Source organism: Denticeps clupeoides, chromosome 3 (genome assembly GCF_900700375.1).
Source record: "Denticeps clupeoides chromosome 3, fDenClu1.1, whole genome shotgun sequence".
Taxonomy (NCBI): Eukaryota; Metazoa; Chordata; class Actinopteri; order Clupeiformes; family Denticipitidae; genus Denticeps; species Denticeps clupeoides.
The window spans coordinates 28260981-28279641 of NC_041709.1; the positions used below are offsets into that span (position 1 = coordinate 28260981).

Genomic DNA, 18661 nt, shown 5'->3' on the forward strand with positions numbered 1-18661 from the left:
AAATATTGTCGTGTTAAAAAGAAACAGCCCAAAATACTGACCAAATGATCTGACCACCAGAAGCAATAACTTAATATGGAACTGAAGGAGAAACGTCTACTCAGTGGAGGGCAAGAAATGGTGCAGTTTTTTTTGGACAAACCAGCCAGATCAGTGTTTAGATCAGCAGGAGGAGCAGTGGTTAAATGTAGTGGTTAATTGCCCAATTAGTACTCCTAAGCAGAAAGATCTCATTTTAGAGGACAAACGCATATTTTTCATTTGACCAACGTTTTTTGACTGAGCTTCTGTAATTTCAGCTCTGCTTGCGTTGCTTTGCTGCGATTCTCAGCAGGAAAACCTCACAAAAAGAAAAGAAAAAAAAAAAAAAAAGTCACCATCACCAACCTGCGGAAGACATGGCTTCCCTTGAAACCAACAGGAAATGGATGACCTAGAGAACAGCAAAACCGCCCTAAACCCATGACTTTAGTTGTCTCAACAGTGACTTGTTTTTATTGTAAAATGCAATACATTACTTCTCAATTTTCTACCACATTTTATTCAATTACTTTAATTACTTGTTTCAAGGTGAACCAGTCGGATTGAGAGGCCATTATACAAATTGGAAATAAAAACCAAGAGACAATGATGAAAAGTACATCACAATTTTATTAGGGTCCAGTACTGAAAAGAAAAAAAAAAAATTGTACAGAGATACACTGTTCTGCTTGTGCTGAAGCCCTCACCAAGCACCATGTTGGGGACATGATGTCCAACAGCACTGGAGCAGTGCTGTGAAGGCTTCACTCTACTAAAACCTCCCTCACAACTTGCCTTGATGAAAGTGGAACGTTTGAGAACACTGCCCCTTCGCCTTCTCTTCAGGGGGCTGTGATGTATGTGAAAGTCCCATTTGTTGCTCTTCCTCATTTAAATTACCCCTTGTTAACTTAAAACAAAAGCACTAGACAAGAAAAGGTGTTAACCTTCAAATCCAGTGCCTGTATGTCACTTCAGTAGCGCCCCCCAGGGGACATGACTGGTGGCCTCATGCCCATTGGTGGACCTCCCTGGAAGGGAGGCACCATGGGGGCACTCTGTCCATACGGGGGCATGCCGCCTGGCATAAAACCAGGCATAACCTGAGGTGGTGCACCATACTGTCCTGCTGGTCGAAGCCCAAAAAAAAAAAAAAAAAAAAACATTAGCAACAGCAAATGTCAACATGAACCAAGCAGGTTCTAGCAGAGTGAGGCCCTTACCATGAATTGGGTGCCTCATGCCTGGCTGCTGAGGGGGCATTATGCCACCCACAGCCCCGGCGGGTGCAGCAGCCATAGTGGCCTGCCCCAGACGGGGAATGAGACGCTGGTATCTAGGCAGCTGCGCACGGCGCTCTTCCTGTAAAATTCAAAATCCGTGTTCAGCCGGCAGAAGGCTCCCACATGACCATCAGGCACAAGCAGCGAGAGAACAACATGACATCACAAGACTCGATCTTTCACCCGCTGCTGATCTTACACATTACAGAGCACCCCCCACCCGTTACTTACTGTCAATAAAGGACAGAACCACAAAACGCAACAACTTACCAATGAGATATCCTCATCTGGATGCATCAACTTACTGGTTGCACTCGTGGTGGCAAGGTTGGCAGGCTTACTTGTGACCGTGGCAGGGGGCTTGGCCACGGTGCTACTAGAGGGGTTGGTAGAAGTAGCAGAAGCCTGGGTGTAGGCAGGGAAAGTGGATTTAGTAGCCTCTGTGGTGGAGGCCGAGGGCGACTGGCCCGACGCTGTCTGCTGAGACTACGGAGAAAACAATAAAAGCTTGTCATGTATAATGAATACTCAATAAAGGTTAACCCCCTGGAGACACACAGAAACAAAATGGTAGTAAGTAGAGTCTGTGACTTTGGGGTCATCTGGAGTGACTTACCCACTGAGCTACTACCAGCCCTAATTCACATTTTTCAGACAGTACAGCAGGCGAAATATGGCCCAGAATTTATCAGACACCCTTATGCAGAGCGACTTACAATCATTTACTGGGACTGTCAGCCTGGAGCAACTTAGGGTTAAGTATCTTGCTCAGGGACACAATGAAGTGGGGTTCATACTTGGGTCTTCTGGTTCATAGGCGAGTGTGTTACCCACTAGGATATTTTTTTTTTTTTACACTTTTGGTGAATGGAAAACAGCGTCTGATTTCACTAAAAACTATTTTCACATTAGTTTCTGATTTTCTCAAACTACAGTCAGGGGACTGGTGTCAGTGCATGACTGGGTTCAAATTCAAAACTCAGCCAGATCTGCCCCCTTGTTTCAGCATTCTAGAATGTTCAGTGACTAATGTTTATGCAGGGTCTTGCAGTGCCAAATCCGGTCATGACTGGTCGCCAGGACGCCGAGTTATTACCTGCACAGCGCTCGGGAACAGTGGTTTGCTGACGCTGGACTGGGTGGTGGCTGGGGGAATGACTGGCCTGGCGGGCATGCCAGGGGGTGCACCAGGGACTGCGGTGGCCATGTGAGGTATTCCTGGCCGGATGACGTGAGGAGGCATTCCTAGGAGACGTTGATCAGCATTAAGATCAACTTCATTCTGTAACTGGAGTTGCATGGAAGAAAGTCTCCTGAAACTCACCAGAGGGGAGACCTGGCATCACTGGTGGCATTCCAGGACCAGGGATCATACCACCCATTGGCATCATACTGAGAAGACAAAAAAGTGTCACATTTTACTCAGCTTTAGCAAGAGTATCGAGGTCTGTTCTGGAAAAGGGACATTTTTGTAAACTCACCCCGGGGGCATCCCTGGCATCATAGGCGGGACACCTGGCATCATAGGCGGGACACCTGGCATCATGTGAGGAATACCTGAAGAGACAAAAATGTTACTCCCAAGTCTGCTTGGTTCGTTTTGGCACCCAGCTGACCTCTACAGACCAGAGTAGCTGGCATGTGCCATGCCCTGCGGCATGCCAGGCTGGGTCATCGGGGGAACATAGGCAGCCTGTTGCGCAGCGGGCTGCTGGTATGATGTCCCTGCTTCGTCGTCATCCTCCTCATCCGAGTCGTCCTGGTTCTGTTTCTTCTTCTGGCCATCTGCTCGGGAGATACAGGACTGGAGCGGTGAGAATTCTGGGCTATGCATATGGATTTGGGACGTTACAGAGGAAGGAGTTTCACCTTGCGTCTTCTGCTCCAGTACACGCCGTCGATCCTGCATGTCCTTTTCTGGAATGCCCTCCATACCGTAGATCTCCAGTTCAATGTCGGTTCTGCCGGGTATTGCGTTGGGGACAGCGTCTATGGTCTCTTTGTGCACCTGGATGACAAAACGCGCTGCTGATCACGAATCCGATGACATTAGACAACGTAACAACAAATAAACAGACCAAGCAACCAATCGTCACCTGCATGCAATGGATGGCCAAGCCAGGTCCGGTATAGAGCTTCTTGTGGCAGATGTGGCACTTGAAGTGCTTCGCTTTCTGGTGCTGGATGAGGATCTTCTCGTCGTCGAAGTCTCTGTTGCAGTACCTAAAACGCGTGCGTTAAAGAACAACCGAGCGGATAGTGAAACAAACATGTGAACAATAGACAGACAAGGAACGCTATATTTTAACTAACCCTCTTTAATAAGGGAGACATAAACACCATAAAGAAACACTAGTCGCTTCCGGTACCCTGGTTTCACCCTAAAATGGACTCGCACAGCGGGATTAGGATACCAGCACCACGGCTTCAGCTGCTTCTTTTTCTTCCGTCCCATCTTCCTCACGTCCTCTGGGTTCGCAGGAACAACGAGAAGTGCGGCCGAAACTCCCTCAACGCTGAGCACAACTACCGAAAATGGCGCCGCCGCGGGGAGAGTGACTGGGCCTACCCACAAAGCACCGCGCAATCACGTGCGCTTTGCTGCGCAACACGCATGCGCAGCAAATGATGGGTGGTGCTAATGTTTCGTAATTTTAAAATGTATATTTTATTTTTATATAACAACGTTTTTTAAAGGCACATATCGTGTAATGAAGGCAAGTGTATTTATTACTATTATTTTCTCAAATGCTGGGAAACTTTCTTATTACATAAAATAAGGGCACCTGCCGTGATGGAACCAAGTAAAATACTGCTGTAATTGTGCAAACACTGCTGTAATAGATAATATGTTCTAAACATAAAAATGTAGTGTGTGTATGTGTGTGTGTATCAGTCCAAAGAGGAAAGTTCCTGAGTTGTCTGATGGCCTGTGGGAAGAAGCTTTTGCATAGTCTGGCAGTGAGGGCCTGAATGCTTTGGTACCTTCTTTCAGATGGTAGGAGGGTGAAGAGTGCATGTAAGGGGTGTGTAGAGTCCTGCAATTCTGGTGGCTTTCTGGATGCAGTGTGTTTGGTAAATGTTTGTTATGGATGGGAGAGAGACTCTGACGATCTTCTCAGCTGTCCTCACTATCTGCTCTAGGGTTTTGTGGTTCGATATGGTGCAGTTCCCAAACCAGACAGTGGTGCAGCTAGTCAAAATACTATCAATAGTCCCTCTATAGAAGATGGTGAGGACGGGTGGTGGGATAACTACTAATTGTAAGTCAATCTGGGCATCTGGTAAATCCCATAAATGTGAAAGGGAAGTGATTGTCATACACAGCACAGCTCACGGTGCACACAACGAAATGTGTCCTCTGCTTTTAACCCATCACCCCTGGTGAGCAGTGGGCAGCAATGACAGATCGCTGGGGAGTAGTGTGTGGGGACGGTGATTTTGCTGAGTGGCACCTCAGCGGATCGGGATTTGAACTGGCAACCTGTTGATTACGGGGCTGCTTCCTTAACCGCTAGGCCACCACTGCCCCTGACCTGTGTAAATGTATATTAGACACCACTCTTCCTACAGATTATTAATATTTCTTCAAATTCACATAAATGTTTCTTTAAGATTGCATGTAACCAATGCAGGTGTTAACAGAAGCTTCCTGTCTAAATGCAAGGAACCATATTTAATTTGGCGAGGAGAAACAGGTTGTGATGTTTGTCCAGGTTTCTGAATGACCCCCTTCATGTGCAGGTTGTTGTGAACTTTTTTGTTCCTGTACCTGGCAAGTAAGATCAATAAAGCTTGTTAATCACCTGTGTAATTTGTTATGAACTAACTCTATCCTGCATCTGTATCCAACTATGCTAATGCCCAAATTCCCATTTGCCTCCAAAGGCCATGGGAAGCTTTCACAGATGAGTAGGAGAAACAGGTCCATAATATTGTGCTCGTCTTTCAGTCTAATCAAGCCAAATGCTGTTTGAAATGGATGTGAAGTGTTATTTTCTGTAATAAACAGCAAATTAGAGATGCAAATGGAATAAAATTAAGAGGACCATTTGTGAAAAGAAAGGTGTAAAGATGCAAAAGAAAGGTGAATTGCCCAGTGAAGTAGGGTGGAAAATGAAAAGCAAGTGTATTTTGGTGGCCAGTATGATTACGAGGCCAGTTAAACTGCTGCTGATTGGGTTCTATGAAAGTGTGCTATGTGATTTCTGCAGTCAATATGGTCTGGATTATGGTTATGATGATTAACATATACAGCACATTAACATATACAGTACAGTCTGTTGTGTGATTTGCCTCAGGACAAACATTTCTTGGGAATTGTATTCCAACAATAAAGGGATGTATTGAGGGATTAAGAAGACAGATGATTATGAGGGGTTTGTTTAATGGTTCGCCTGTATAAAAAAAACATAAACAGAATATACAAATTCAATTTAAATTATTAAAATATATTTCTTTAGTAAATGTCTGGAACTTGTCACTGCTTTACAGACAGTTGAACACACAATATGTTGAACAATTAGATAAAACACATTTCCACAATTCTTACTTACAAAAATCCATTCCTTTGCACAATTTTAGCAATAAATGTATTCAGTCTGTTAATTATAATCTTAAAAAAAAATCTATCCAAAAGCATAAATAATCAAGACTAAATAATCAAGAGGTTTCAAGTATTGGAACAGACTGAGTATTTAGTCCTGCCCAAGGTAAACCAGCTCGGGATTCATCTATCAGAATTCTCTAAAACAAAGATTTGATGGAACGAACTAGATGAACAATCAGTTGATTAGCTGCCGGGCCAAGCAGTAGCCTTTACATGGAGCGTGAGTTATGACATAATTTTGTAGGCAGTTTGCTGGCATTTTCCAGTTTCTTTTATTGTGTGTTTCTAAATGGTTATGATGATTAAAAAAACAGTGTCAGTGTTATTAATCGAAATAATGAATAGAATGAAACTGCATTTAGATTTCATTTCCCAGATTTTTACCTGTTGCCTACAAAATGATGCCAGACTTGCGTTATCCATAATACAAGTTAAACATAAGCGCAGATACCATCTTGTACAGATGACACCATACAACAGATAATGAACATTTAACAAATAAACGAAAAAATATTCTAAATCTGACAAGGAACCAAAATTTATTTAATAAAATTAATAAAATATAATTTCCCCACAATTGTACAATACAGGCAAAATGTACCATAATTCAAATAAATATTGAGTAAAAGCCTATGGATTGTGCATTTTTTTCTTTCAATGGCAAATATGAAATAGTGCAAATATATCATGTCTCGACTAAGGTAATAGAAAAAATTTGCAATCTGGTGTTAATGATTTATATGTCTGTGGTTACTATTCAGTGCAGAGCAGAAGTGGTAGCAGGAAAAGTACAACTGGTTCAACTATATTAAAACTAAGGCCGGTAAAATACTGATATTGTGATATTAAATCAAGACTAACTAATTTCAAAATGTATGATTCATTTGATCATTCTTTTTAATCAACTGACAGCCCTAGTAAACCTATATATGGCCATAAACCTACAGCTGTATGACATGCTGTCACTGTTTCTGCTTCTTTTGTTTACTGCCTGCAAATGGACAAATGCATTCTTGTACCAAAATGTTAAACACGTTAATGAACCTTAAAGGGCTATAACTTAAACTTAGAAGCAATATGCTTTTAAAAATAATATTACCAATCAGCTGATTACACTTGCAGACACCAGCTGCATAAGATGACACATTTATATAAATGAACTTCATAAGAAAATATATAATAATTGGTAAATGTCATTATTATGTAAATGATCTTGTTCTCTCTCTTTCTGTCTCTGTGCATCTGTGCTTCAGGCAGTCACCATGGCTTCACCATGAACCCGGAACCGATACACACACGTGTACTCTGGGTGACCCCAGTTGCTGAGGATGCGTAACTCGACCATCTGGTAAAAGTTCTCCATAGGCACCTGACAGAGAGAAAAAGAAGAAAGAAACCTGGTGAGGTGTGAGAGCGGCAGATACTGAATACAGGAAGGATGTTCAGAATGTGTGTAAAAGAGGAAATAAGTGGCAAAAACACACACACACACACACACACACACACACACACACGCACACACAACGAGGACAGTACTTTGGGTGTGAGAGAGAGAGCATTATTTAATTTGAACCAATAATCAGTATTATAATCATTGTTACAGGCATTGGCCTGTTAGGTCATCTCACTGGAAGTCTGAATGTCTGAATGGGTTCTCCATTCTGGTCGTAGATGAACGTCCCAACATGACTTCCTTCCTCCGTCTCACTGTTTAAACCCTGGATTTAAAGAGGGAATATGCAGGAAATTGGGTTACAGTGCAGCTTTTAATCACTGCAATCCCTTTTAAACTTTTTCTCAAACTCACATAGACAGAAAAGTCACGAGGGGCGCTGTCAATGCGGCCTGTAGGAGATAGGACCCGGGGCAAATGCTCCAAGGTGACATGGGTAATGTGCACTGGGTAAGACAGGGCAATTACCAGGAAGCCCTCAGCACCCTGGAACGCCCAGCACTTCCCTGGATACAACTCCGGCTACAGAATACAAGAGGTCACCAGATGTAAGTGAGAGAAATTAAGCCAAAAAGCATTTCAACAACCCTTATCTCAACTGAGGTCAACTCCTTAACTGCGTCTCCCAGTCTTAACATTAAAAATAAGATGATCCTTTATTAGTCCCACAAGTGGGGAAAAACTGCAGTTGGACAAATAAACAATACAAATCTACACTGTGCTGCTTTACAGAGTGAACTGTAGTGCAGATTATATTTAATGCAGTGTCAATTCAATAAGTAGCTCTAGAACCACCTAGTGGTAGTTCATACAGACACAAATATTTTTATATATAATTTTTTCACACAAAATTACAATCTGCCAACAAGGTGACAAAAGCTCTTCAGCCATTCTTCATTTTTTCGAAATTCTTGTAGTTTGTTACAAAGGTATTTAACAGATGTTAATATTTTCTAATAAACTGTTACATAGTGAACTACCTTTAATACTATATACAAACACATTGTTTATATAGAACATTAATATTTCTGCTTTTATCTAATGTAATAGGAAGCCTCACTTCTATGTGATCAGGAATGACGTTTGACTTTAATTAAATTCAGTTTGACTATGGTCATACCTGAATAACAGTCCGTGGACTCTCCGAATGATACCAGAGAGGAAACCCAAACAAGCTGATGCATGCTGACCTGGTCCGGTACGTCTCCGAGCACCGGGTGTTTATCACACTGGCACCTGTGGACAGAAAAGCACATGGGAAAATACTGCTGCTAATTTTCTTGTAATGCTGTGTAATGTGATTGTGCCTCCTACCTGAAGACTCCAAGGCGAAGTCTGCCATACCGGTTCCATCCGCTCGGTATAAACTCAGAGCTCTGTGTACAATCTGTTCCATGTCCTGTCACACACACACATGATAAAGTCATAAACACATAACATGAAAATGAATACATTTCTGACCACAGAATGTCTAGGCTACTGAATATTATTGTATAAATTGTTCTTCAACATTTACAATATAATTGTCACCTGTAAAAAGTGGGGGCACTTTTTAACTGTATGGGGCATGTCGTCAATGTATTAATGGCTTATGTTAGGTTATGTCTCTTTTCTTCACGGGTGCCGATGACACGTCACTTATACTGACTTATACTGACTGGCCGTCATTAGCTTAGCTTTTTCAAATAAACACAACACACCGTAGGTTACCAGTTTCATTTATTTATTTACTTATTGTTAACCATAGTTGCAAACAGTGAGGTACCCACTGCTTCAGCTTCAATATCCATCCATAGTTCCACACAATTATGCATAAACCCTGTTCATGTTTTTACCGTGGTTCTCCTGGTCCAGCAGCATAAATGTTCCCCATGTAAACGCGGACGCTGGGAGAACAGTGCCTTTATAGGCCAGTGTGGGACAGGGGAAAAGGGTGTTTGATGTCAGGGGGAAGTGTTTGTTTGCTGTGTTTATTTTGTTACCGTATAAGTGTTCTTTGTATGATTTGAGTCATGTCCTTCATCGTATGAAATGGTTAATTGTGAATATGTACAAGGCTATGTTGGTATATAGAGATCTAGAGTTGACCTGAATATGACCACCTGGTTTTCCCCCCTGCCATCTTGAGCTCACTTAATTAGGCTATGATTGTGGGGTATTTTTAAAGGGACAGTGTAGTAGGCCGGGGGCCTTCATGTGGAAGGGAACCAAACACTTCCACCCAACATCACCACTCAAAGCCCACCACCAGAAGAAAGAGTTCAGTCATGCATAAGCCAGGGTGTCTAGCAGTCTTATTGGTCACGAAGACAATGCTAACAGGTCTATGTCTGCTCAATTATGTCTATCAAACACATCCCATAATGAACGGAGATCATGAATCAAAAGCTACCAGAATACAAGATGACAGGAGCTCATCTCACCTTGATTGTTATAGACCCCGCCCCCTCCCTCTGCAGGGTCTCCCCCACGCTCTTCCATGCATCCTGCCCCAGCTGCTGCAGCAGCCGCTTCTCCAGGGCCTCCAGTGCCTCCTGCAGCTCTGGCCGCAGCACTGCCTCCTCCAGCGATGGCGCTAAGTGGTTGGAGGAAAGCTTCTCCAGCAGCCAGCTGGACAACTCTGTCTTCAGTGCAATCACATTCTGAAGGGGAAGAAAAGGTCTATTATTAAGTCTGATTAGAAGCTCTCTGACAACCTGTCAGCTAAATAAAATTTGATAGAACCAACTGAGGAAAGAGATTAGATAAGTTCACTATTAAGCATTCTGATGGCTTAACTGCATTACATTAACATTTAAGGCATTTATCAGACTTACAATCAATAGTTACAGTTGCGGTCAAAATTATTAAATTATTATGGAATGTTTTTCTAAACTTCTTCCCAATGTCTGGAGCATTGATGAAACTTAATTAACCAATCAGCTTTGAAACCACATCTGTGCAGTCAATTGGCTTCTCAATCAGAATGAACACATGAAAGGAACTAAAGTTACTCACTTAGTTCATTGCTGGGTCTTCCAACAAGACAATGACCCAAAGCATACATTGAAATTAGTCCAACAGTTCCTCAAGGATACCAAGATCCTGGAGTGTCCTGCACAGAGCCCAGACCTCAGTGCTACTGAGAATCTGAGACGGTTGCTCAAAGTATATGACAATGCTCAGAAACCATGCTATTTCTATCAGCCAGAACAATCCGTTATGAGACCTGTGCCAACCTAGTAAAAAACTACTCTAAGAGATTGGCTCAGAAAGGATAAACTATTGACTATTAAAGGCCAGGGGGCTAATCATTTTAAATCTTTAGGGTCTCATTTTTGCTCTTTCTTAATTCAACTGGGTTTATCAATAAAATATTCTAAAAACATTAATGGACAGTTTTTTATACTCATTTTCATGGAGAAATCAAGAGTGTCTAAGAGTGTCTAATTTCATAAGGCGGGGCTAATAATTTTGGTCTCAACTGTACAGGGAAAGTAGGGTTTGATCCTGTGACTTTTTGTGGTTCATCCTCTTGTGAACTAGTGAACATGACACACCACAGGTGCTTTGTTCTTACACAGCACCACAGAAATAATCACATTACCTTGGCGTCATTAAACTCTTGGGACTCGATTCTTGTCTGAAGCAATTCCGTGGTCTTGCGAAGGTCAGACAGATCAGTGCTCATCTCCATGACCTGCTGCTTGATACCTGCCACGTTTTTGTCCAACAGGCTCTGATGCTCAGATTGAACACTAGAAGGAGGCAGGTGGCAATGAGAATGAGCTAGAACTCCAACACTGATGTCCCCCAGTGGGCCCCAGGGTCCCGGACCACATTCAGACTGCAGGCCTTAATTTTCAATTCCAAATTTCTGCTCAGATCCAATTTTTTATTTGCTTGTTCACATGACTCTTTGGAGTAATTAAACAGTTCAGCATACGGAAGTGGACCGCTTGTAAACCAAATAACAAACACATGATGCATCATGATGTAGCAAACCACCCATCAAATTTCTATCATGAAAAATGGTAGAACTGGTTCATGATCTAGGTTCATGTAGTGTTGTGAGCACTACAGCGATAGAACTGGCTGGACAGGTCAAGTGAAGTGATGTGGTTACTACAGGGATAAAACTGGTCCAGGTTATAAAAGTGAAGTAGGTTCTCCAGAGATAGAACTAGTAGAACTGGTCCAAGGAAGTGATGCGAGTACTACAGAGATGAACTGGTTCAGGTTATAGAAATTAGTGTGTGTATGTGTATGAGTGTGAGTGTGTGTCTGTGTGAGAGAGAGTATGATGTGCAGTCTTACATTTTCATTTTCAAATGAAGATCCTTTAGGTCAGTGTGCAGCATCTATGGAGGAAGCAGGAGAGCTTGGGTGTCTAATTCACCAGATTACAGCAGAGACAGCTGTATAAAACGTTGTGCTAAATTTGCATGTGCATGGTTATGCAAGTTTATGGAAATGTGTTTGCCGGTTTCTCACTTCAGTCATGTGCTTCTGCTTCAGTTCATCCTGTTTCAGAAGATAGATCTCCCTCTAGAGAACAACCAAATGTGACAGATCAGCTCCTATCTTCGGTGTCAGATGACAATGGTAAGATAGACTGCGTCTCGTCATTCCATTTTGGCATAAAACTCTCACCCTGAGGTTGCCTAGCTCCCGCGCAGCACCTCCATTCCACTTAGCCTTGTGCAGATTCAGCCCAGTTAATATCTCATCCCTAAGGGCATCTAAACTGCCAGCATGAATGATGGCCGTCTGGGAACATGAAAAACCTTCTATTTAATACAGAACAGACTTTTGTACCAAGAGATGTTACATAATAATCATGTTGACTATATTTCATAAACTTATTTTTATTTACTCAAATAAAATACAAAACATGAAAAAAATAATAAATACAAATGTCCCTCTGACATTGTTTAGGTTCAAATAAATTTACTTTACTTTATTTGGCAGACGCTTTTATCCAAAGCGACTTACAATGGGAAGACACCAGCAATTCTCGTTCGATTTCTATAGAATATCAAGTATACAAACTAAGAGCCCTGATAAGGCTTAGACTTGTCATTGAAGAGCATGCTCGGAGATTGTTGGGTGCTAGACTAAGAAAAATTATAATGTATTTATACATTTTGTATTTGTTTGTTCAATGTGTATGCATGTGTATGTGTTAAATTTGTCTGTAATATTTTTGGAATAAGAGGGTTTTCACCTTCTTCTTAAAAGTGGTGATAGTCTCGGCTAGTCGTGTGGAGGAGGGCAGGTTGTTCCACCAGCCAGGGACAACAACGGAGAACAGACATGATTGGAATCGGAGACCCCGTGAAGAAGGAATTTTTAGTCTCCTTTCGTTTGCCGATCTGAGAGAGCGTGTAGGAGTGTATCTAGGTAGTAGTGTGTTGATGTAGGAGGGCGCAGTTCCATTTACAGCCCTGTAGGCAAGCATCAAGGATTTGAACTCAATGCGAGCAGCTACCGGGAGCCAGTGGAGGGAGGTAAGAAGAGGTGTAACATGGGTGTATTTTGGCTGATTGAAAATGAGACGGGCTGCCATATTTTGGCAAGTAAACCCACTCTATTTAAAGATTTATTTTCCAAGAATAATTTTGAAAATCATTGTAAAAACCTAATACTAAGTGTGTAAACACTAATACTAAGAAAATTAACAACACTGACTTACATCAACTGATGGCTGCTCACCCTGCCTCTCCCATGCTGCAGTAGGAGATGCCTTGTGGGAAGATGCAGTGATGAACCACAGCCAAAGACCTGAGAAAATGATCAATCAGCTTAGTGTTAAAACATAAATATCCAGAGGGAGAATTATCCCAAAAAAACACCGGGTGAAGAATCACTCCAGAATGTGATTATACGTCTGGTTTTGAATGAACCAAAAATGTCACGTCTGTTCACAGACCTCCAGCAGCCTGAATCAAATTCAAGTTACTATGCTAACCTGCTGAGTAACTTTTAGCTCAGCACCCTTATTTGTGGTTCCAAGATGGTGGCATGAGTTTCTAACCACCATCTTCCAAGAACCAAGATCATCAGACTCTTTACATAAACAAATGTATCGCAATGTAATCAGAACTCAGATCACTGAAAGAGATGTGCTGAACCCACCCAACACAAGCAGAAGGATGAGGAGCAGTGCAGTCTTCCTCACTGATGCAGTCCACCTTAGGGAAGACAATTGAGAAGGGCACACACTGGCACATTATACTCCACCAGTGTTTATTTTATTACTACATGCAATGCAATATGCATACATCAAAATGTTTAATTTCATATAGTAATGATAATAGAATAATTCCTTACACACACACAGAAAAGAAATGAATTCGGTCACCTGCTGAGCAGAAACACATCCAGTAATGAGATTCCTGATGTCAGGCTGTACCAGGCTGAGCCCAACCACCAGTACAGCGTCTGCATCGACCGGACTAGGATGGAACATGAACACACACACACACACACACACACACACACACACACACTGTAACTGTCAAATCAAAAACTGAACAGTAAGGACGAGAACTGTGTTTCTATTATTCAGACTACATGGAACATTTTTGTGGATTAAGGGCAGGACAACATTTATCTGTGGTTCTACTAAATGACACAGAGGTTAGATAAGCCAGTCTTTCAAATAAAAGTTTATTTTAACTAATTATCCATTGGGCCACGAGCAATTGGCTTACCTGGAGAGACTAGAGCATCTCTCAAGTCAAACTCTGCCTCAGCAGCAGGCTGTGAGGAGCCTAGCATGCAGGAAACAGGAAGTCAGTCAGTGTGGTTGGCCCCACAGAGAAACTGTTGGTATGAGATCTTTAAAACAGGAAGGTGCTGCTCTTGCACTATGGTGGAGGATGGGCATTATAGTATCATCAATGACACAACCATCAATACAAAGAAGAGAGTTAACTTCAGATACGGAACTCATAGAGTTGTGAGTTAATTTCCAGTGCTGCACAACAGGAAATACAACAACAACAACATTTATTTCTTATAAAGCCCATAATCACATACAGTATGTCTCAATGGCCTTTAACAGAACATACAGTTGATACGCCCCACCTCACACATTGTACCAACCTGCAAACGCAAACACACTAATTTTGGAGCTGACACTGGGTTGGTAGTACACATCTTCTGATGAGGAGTAGCCAGAGGACAAGCCTGGAGGGTCCTGATGAAGCAGCTTGGCTCTAGAGCTGGACATCAAATCTGATGTTCCTGACCTCAGGGGGGATTGTCGGCCTGTATATGTTGAGAACATGAGCAAAAAATTATGAACAAGGCATCTTGTTACAATACAATCACCTCAGTATTAAACTCGGTACAACCAAGCAACAGCTGCTATGCTACAATACGGTCATGTAAACATGGAGCGTTCAATAATGCAGCAGACATGACTTCACCCCCTAACCATCATATTTCTGTGTTTGGACGGTCTTGTGAAGGCTCACTGGCTCATCACACACACTGCTTGCCCGGCTGGATGCCCGAGAAGAGCCATGTGGCTTTCGCCCGGTGGTCTTGCGTTTGAAGATCCTGATAGGGATATACAACATCAGCTAAATGTCATTTTATGTAACATTTGGTTTATACAAGTGGGGCTACAGTGCAAGAGAAATCTAACAAAAATCATTAGTGAGATCTTGCATAGTGATTAAACTACAGATTAAATTCTGAGACCAAAAAAAAAAAAAAAAAAACACACCCACTTTTTTAACATAATAAAGAATAATTTTAAAATAACAATAAAAACCATAACCACTTCCTAAACAGTAAAAAAAAACCAACAGTTTCTGATTGGTCAATGACAAGTTCCACAGAGTTTGAAACGTGCAGTAGGATTTCTTCAGAAAATGGAGGTTCATTTATGTGTGAAATGTCGGGATACCTGACAGTAGTCTCCTTGTAGGTGACGGGGGTGTTAGAACCGGTGGAGCTGGTGCTTGTCGCATCGTCATCATCCTTCATATGCGCCCTCCTCCCGCTCCTCCTCAGCATATCTGTAAAACACAGAGGTCACTGCCAGTGTCCTGACGCCTCAGATAGTGAGGATCTCACAGGGGCCACCCCTGGAGGTCAGGCCTGGGTGATGGGGATTTCAGAACAGGAAAACCGACACAATCTCCTTCATTAGCATGAACGAATTCCTGTGAACTGTCCCACCAAAACAACCACGGTTGGCGCCACAACGTGATTTAGCAGATGCTTGGAGTTAACACATAATCTGTAATCCCAGGCTAATCTGGAGGGTTCCAGTGCAAATAGCAGATCAGCAAGCACACAGTATCTTCCCCCAGAGAAGGATTAGAAACACACACAAGATCACACAACCTGGATCAAAATGGCTATCATACTTCCTAGTCAGTTAGTCATAATTATGATGAAACTACAGAGAATTCACTCAAATGAAGAAGCCAATTTAATAAACACCATAATGAGCACCATCAGGGAAGGACAGTCTCTAGATAACAAGCCAGATAACCATGCTGCTGCAATTTTTTTTTAAGAAAATCAACCCAAATGCAGATTCAGGCATCATCTTACTTCCTGTTTCTGAAGTGAATTTGATTAATTTAAAGCCATGATCATCTAACATCTACAGTTAGCAGTGGGGCAGTGATAGCCTAGTGGGCCCCATAATCAGAAAGTTAGCGGTTCGGAATTCACTGAGAAGGGTACACACTGCTCCCTGGGTGCCTTTCATGGCTGCCCACTGCTCACTAAGGGTGATGCAGGGTTAAATACAGAGTGTGCTGTGTTTCACAATGACAATCACCCCTCGTGCCCTCTGAACTTGAATCTCATACGTAATCGGCTCTTTATCCACACCCGGATCCACTGCTAACATTACTCATTAATACTCAAAGGGGTGGCCTAAACTGATCGAAATCACGTGTAGTGCAGAACCACAGCAACAGTCATAGTCAAATGTCGATACCAATATTCAATGTTAGAATGCATCTTAACCCTGACAGCAAGTGTACAGTAGGAGTATATGGTATATATGGTAGATGCAGAATACATTATGTCAAGTGACAGGCAGCGTCCTGTCTTTCTGTTGACAGCGGCGTGTGGGTTTCACATCAACACCTCCGACCAACGTCCCTCAGATGCTGCTTCAGCGCAGAACCAAGCTGCCTCCTACCTCCGTCCGTCTCTCCGTTCGACATTCCACAAGCAGCAGCTCCAGCAGCAGGGGGAGTGTGGAAGAAACACGACAAAGAAGCGAGGCGCTGACAGCTCTAGACCCTGCTCCTCCACCACCAGAAGCTCCAGCAGCACAGCCGACAGCTCCGCATACGCAGGGGGAGGGGCGGAGTCTGGAGCGGAAGCGCGGTTTTGACAACAGCGCCCCCTGTGGTGGCCGGCAGGAACAGTCCTCACTGTTTTGAAAATTGATAATAATAAAAAAACACATGATCTCATTAAGCACAAATAGGAGGTAGTAGCCATGTGGACACTCACCTATGAAAGAAAAGATCAGAAAGTCACCTTACCCCACCTCCACAAACCCCCCACATTGTGTTTCCGAGAAAGAAACTTAACATTGAGCCTTAACTCTACAGTCCATGTAACTGTAAGTCGCTCTGGATAAAGGAGTCTTCAAAATGTCATAAACGTAACGTGACTCTAAAAATAGCAGCAATTAAACAATTCCTCCTTAAATTAAATCAGATCATTGCTTGGTCCAGTTACATTTTTGTACGTTTTATTTTTTATTACAAAATGCTACATCTCGCCTGGTTGATGAATTAAAAGAAACACTGACAAGCTCTGCAGAAATTCAACAGTGGAAGCTGAAAGTGGTCGGAATATCACAGAATTTCACAGAACAATGTCCACAAAGTCATGTGATTTTATTTATCAACTGATTTGATCAACTGAGGGTGCAGACAATTTTACCTCAGGCGCACAGCATCATGTAAAAACATAGCCAATATTTTTGCCACTATTTTAGGAAGATGAAGATGTATTGTCCTATATTACACAGAGAAACAACAGTAGCCTGAAGCATCAGCTGGGATTGTACAGTGTCCTGGCTTATGGAGCTGCTTAAACATTCTTCATGTCATTGGCACCCCGCCCACTCGCGGTATAATTAAAAACAAACATTGCAACTGCAATTTTTGAGCAGAAAGTCGCAAAGGGGAAAGCGGGTACACTGTGAGGGTTAGGGTCAGTAATGCGTCATATGCGGCTTTATAGAATACGCCAGATGGCGCTATAGAGCCAGACAATCACGGCTCCTTATTTAATTAGCGTTGCCAGATAAAGATTATAAATTTCATATTAACAACACCACAAATGCACACAAATCAATGTTAAATTCACTAATGTGTACTGTAGTGTCCTGTAGTACCTATAATGTAGAGGTACACCCCTATAGCAAGACTGATTATAGTAAATTAATATTTACTATATAAGAATTCCACTCTTAAAACCCTCTTGGGCCTTGTTTCATATTACCCAACAACAAAAACACAACACTTGTTGTATAGTCCAAAATCACAAACAGTATGCCTTTAACAAAAGACTCAAAGCAGACCCTTGAAACCTCAGGAGTATTTCAGAGAGGGTACAATGAGTGTACAATAAATGTCAATGCAGGGTTGGTCTAAAATATTTTAGCATCATGATTTACAAAAGGAACAGGCTGTGACATGGAGAAAAATGTAGCTAGATAGATAGACTTAATAATTCTAAAGGGAACTTTTTTTGATCAGTAACTGAGGATCACTGATCACCGTGGACGCACCGTTGGCCTTAGCCCAGAACTCCCTGTGTGGGTGTGTCAGTGGCTCCCGTCCTGGACAACACAGACTAGGCCATTGTTCACCTCAGAATACAGAGACACTTCATAGCATGCTCTCTCTCTCTCTCTCTCTCTCTCTCTCTCTCTCTCTCTCTCTCTCTCTCTCACTCTCACTCTCTCACTCACTCTCACGTACACACACACACACACACACACACACACACACAAACAGAAAGACACTTTCTCACAAACACTCCCAGTGTTGAAAGGTGTACAGATGGAGAATCAGCAGTTGCCTGCAGGAATAAACCTGTCTTCTGGTTTCCAGCTGACCTTCTCCATCAAAGGTCTGCTGCTGTGAGTCAGATTTTTGTGACTTCTCACCTCTGTCTCTTCAGTGTTACTAATGTGACACATTTTCCAGAATTCCACTGTTTTTTCCAATCCAGGTCCCCATGTGCACACACACAATCATCATCTGCTTGATGAGACACTCATCATCACAATGATGTGAGACTCCCAACACTATA

General features: G+C 42.4%; 2 protein-coding genes across 6 annotated transcripts; both read right to left on the reverse strand.

The window, feature by feature from the left end:
- Nucleotides 1-633: 633 nt before the first annotated feature.
- znf207b (zinc finger protein 207, b) lies at nt 634-3882 on the reverse strand. Of its 4 annotated transcripts, none has more exons than XM_028972749.1 (10): nt 3719-3882; nt 3401-3527; nt 3174-3312; nt 2931-3089; nt 2786-2861; nt 2629-2696; nt 2401-2549; nt 1575-1790; nt 1245-1383; nt 634-1150 (listed from the first exon to the last, which is right to left on the reverse strand). In XM_028972749.1, exons 1-10 carry the CDS (start codon nt 3757-3759, stop codon nt 996-998), a joined length of 1269 nt encoding a protein of 422 aa, XP_028828582.1. In that variant the 5' UTR covers nt 3760-3882; the 3' UTR covers nt 634-995. The 4 variants fall into 4 exon arrangements, 2 of the variants coding, with proteins under 2 accessions (XP_028828582.1, XP_028828583.1); XM_028972750.1 differs by having other exon boundaries at nt 996-1147; XR_003749152.1 differs by having other exon boundaries at nt 1006-1147; nt 1610-1790; nt 3719-3880.
- A 1789-nt stretch (nt 3883-5671) lies between these two features.
- Nucleotides 5672-16684, reverse strand: LOC114786021 (SUN domain-containing protein 2-like). Of its 2 annotated transcripts, XM_028972748.1 has the most exons (18): nt 16524-16684; nt 15267-15378; nt 14790-14914; nt 14456-14620; nt 14062-14121; nt 13710-13803; nt 13484-13539; nt 13041-13129; nt 11999-12115; nt 11840-11893; nt 11663-11706; nt 10953-11103; nt 9790-10008; nt 8681-8765; nt 8487-8602; nt 7721-7888; nt 7542-7631; nt 5672-7282 (listed from the first exon to the last, which is right to left on the reverse strand). In XM_028972748.1, the coding sequence occupies exons 1-18, from the start codon at nt 16546-16548 to the stop codon at nt 7163-7165; spliced, it is 1890 nt and encodes a 629-aa protein (XP_028828581.1). In that variant the 5' UTR covers nt 16549-16684; the 3' UTR covers nt 5672-7162. The 2 variants fall into 2 exon arrangements, with proteins under 2 accessions (XP_028828581.1, XP_028828580.1); XM_028972747.1 differs by having other exon boundaries at nt 8487-8765.
- Nucleotides 16685-18661: the final 1977 nt, after the last annotated feature.

Coding starts and splice junctions, on each gene's coding strand:
- znf207b (XM_028972749.1), bottom strand. CDS start 3,759: ATGGGACGGAAGAAAAAGAAGCAGCTGAAGCCGTGGTGCTG. Junction 2,697..2,785: donor ATGCCAGGGATGCCCCCGGG/GTGAGTTTACAA, acceptor TTGTCTTCTCAG/TATGATGCCAATGGGTGGTA. Junction 1,384..1,574: donor CAGATGAGGATATCTCATTG/GTAAGTTGTTGC, acceptor TGAATTTTACAG/GAAGAGCGCCGTGCGCAGCT.
- LOC114786021 (XM_028972747.1), bottom strand. CDS start 16,548: ATGTCGAACGGAGAGACGGACGGAG. Junction 11,894..11,998: donor GGGAGCTAGGCAACCTCAGG/GTGAGAGTTTTA, acceptor GTTGTTCTCTAG/AGGGAGATCTATCTTCTGAA. Junction 10,009..10,952: donor AAGAGTTTAATGACGCCAAG/GTAATGTGATTA, acceptor CTTCCCCTTCAG/AATGTGATTGCACTGAAGAC.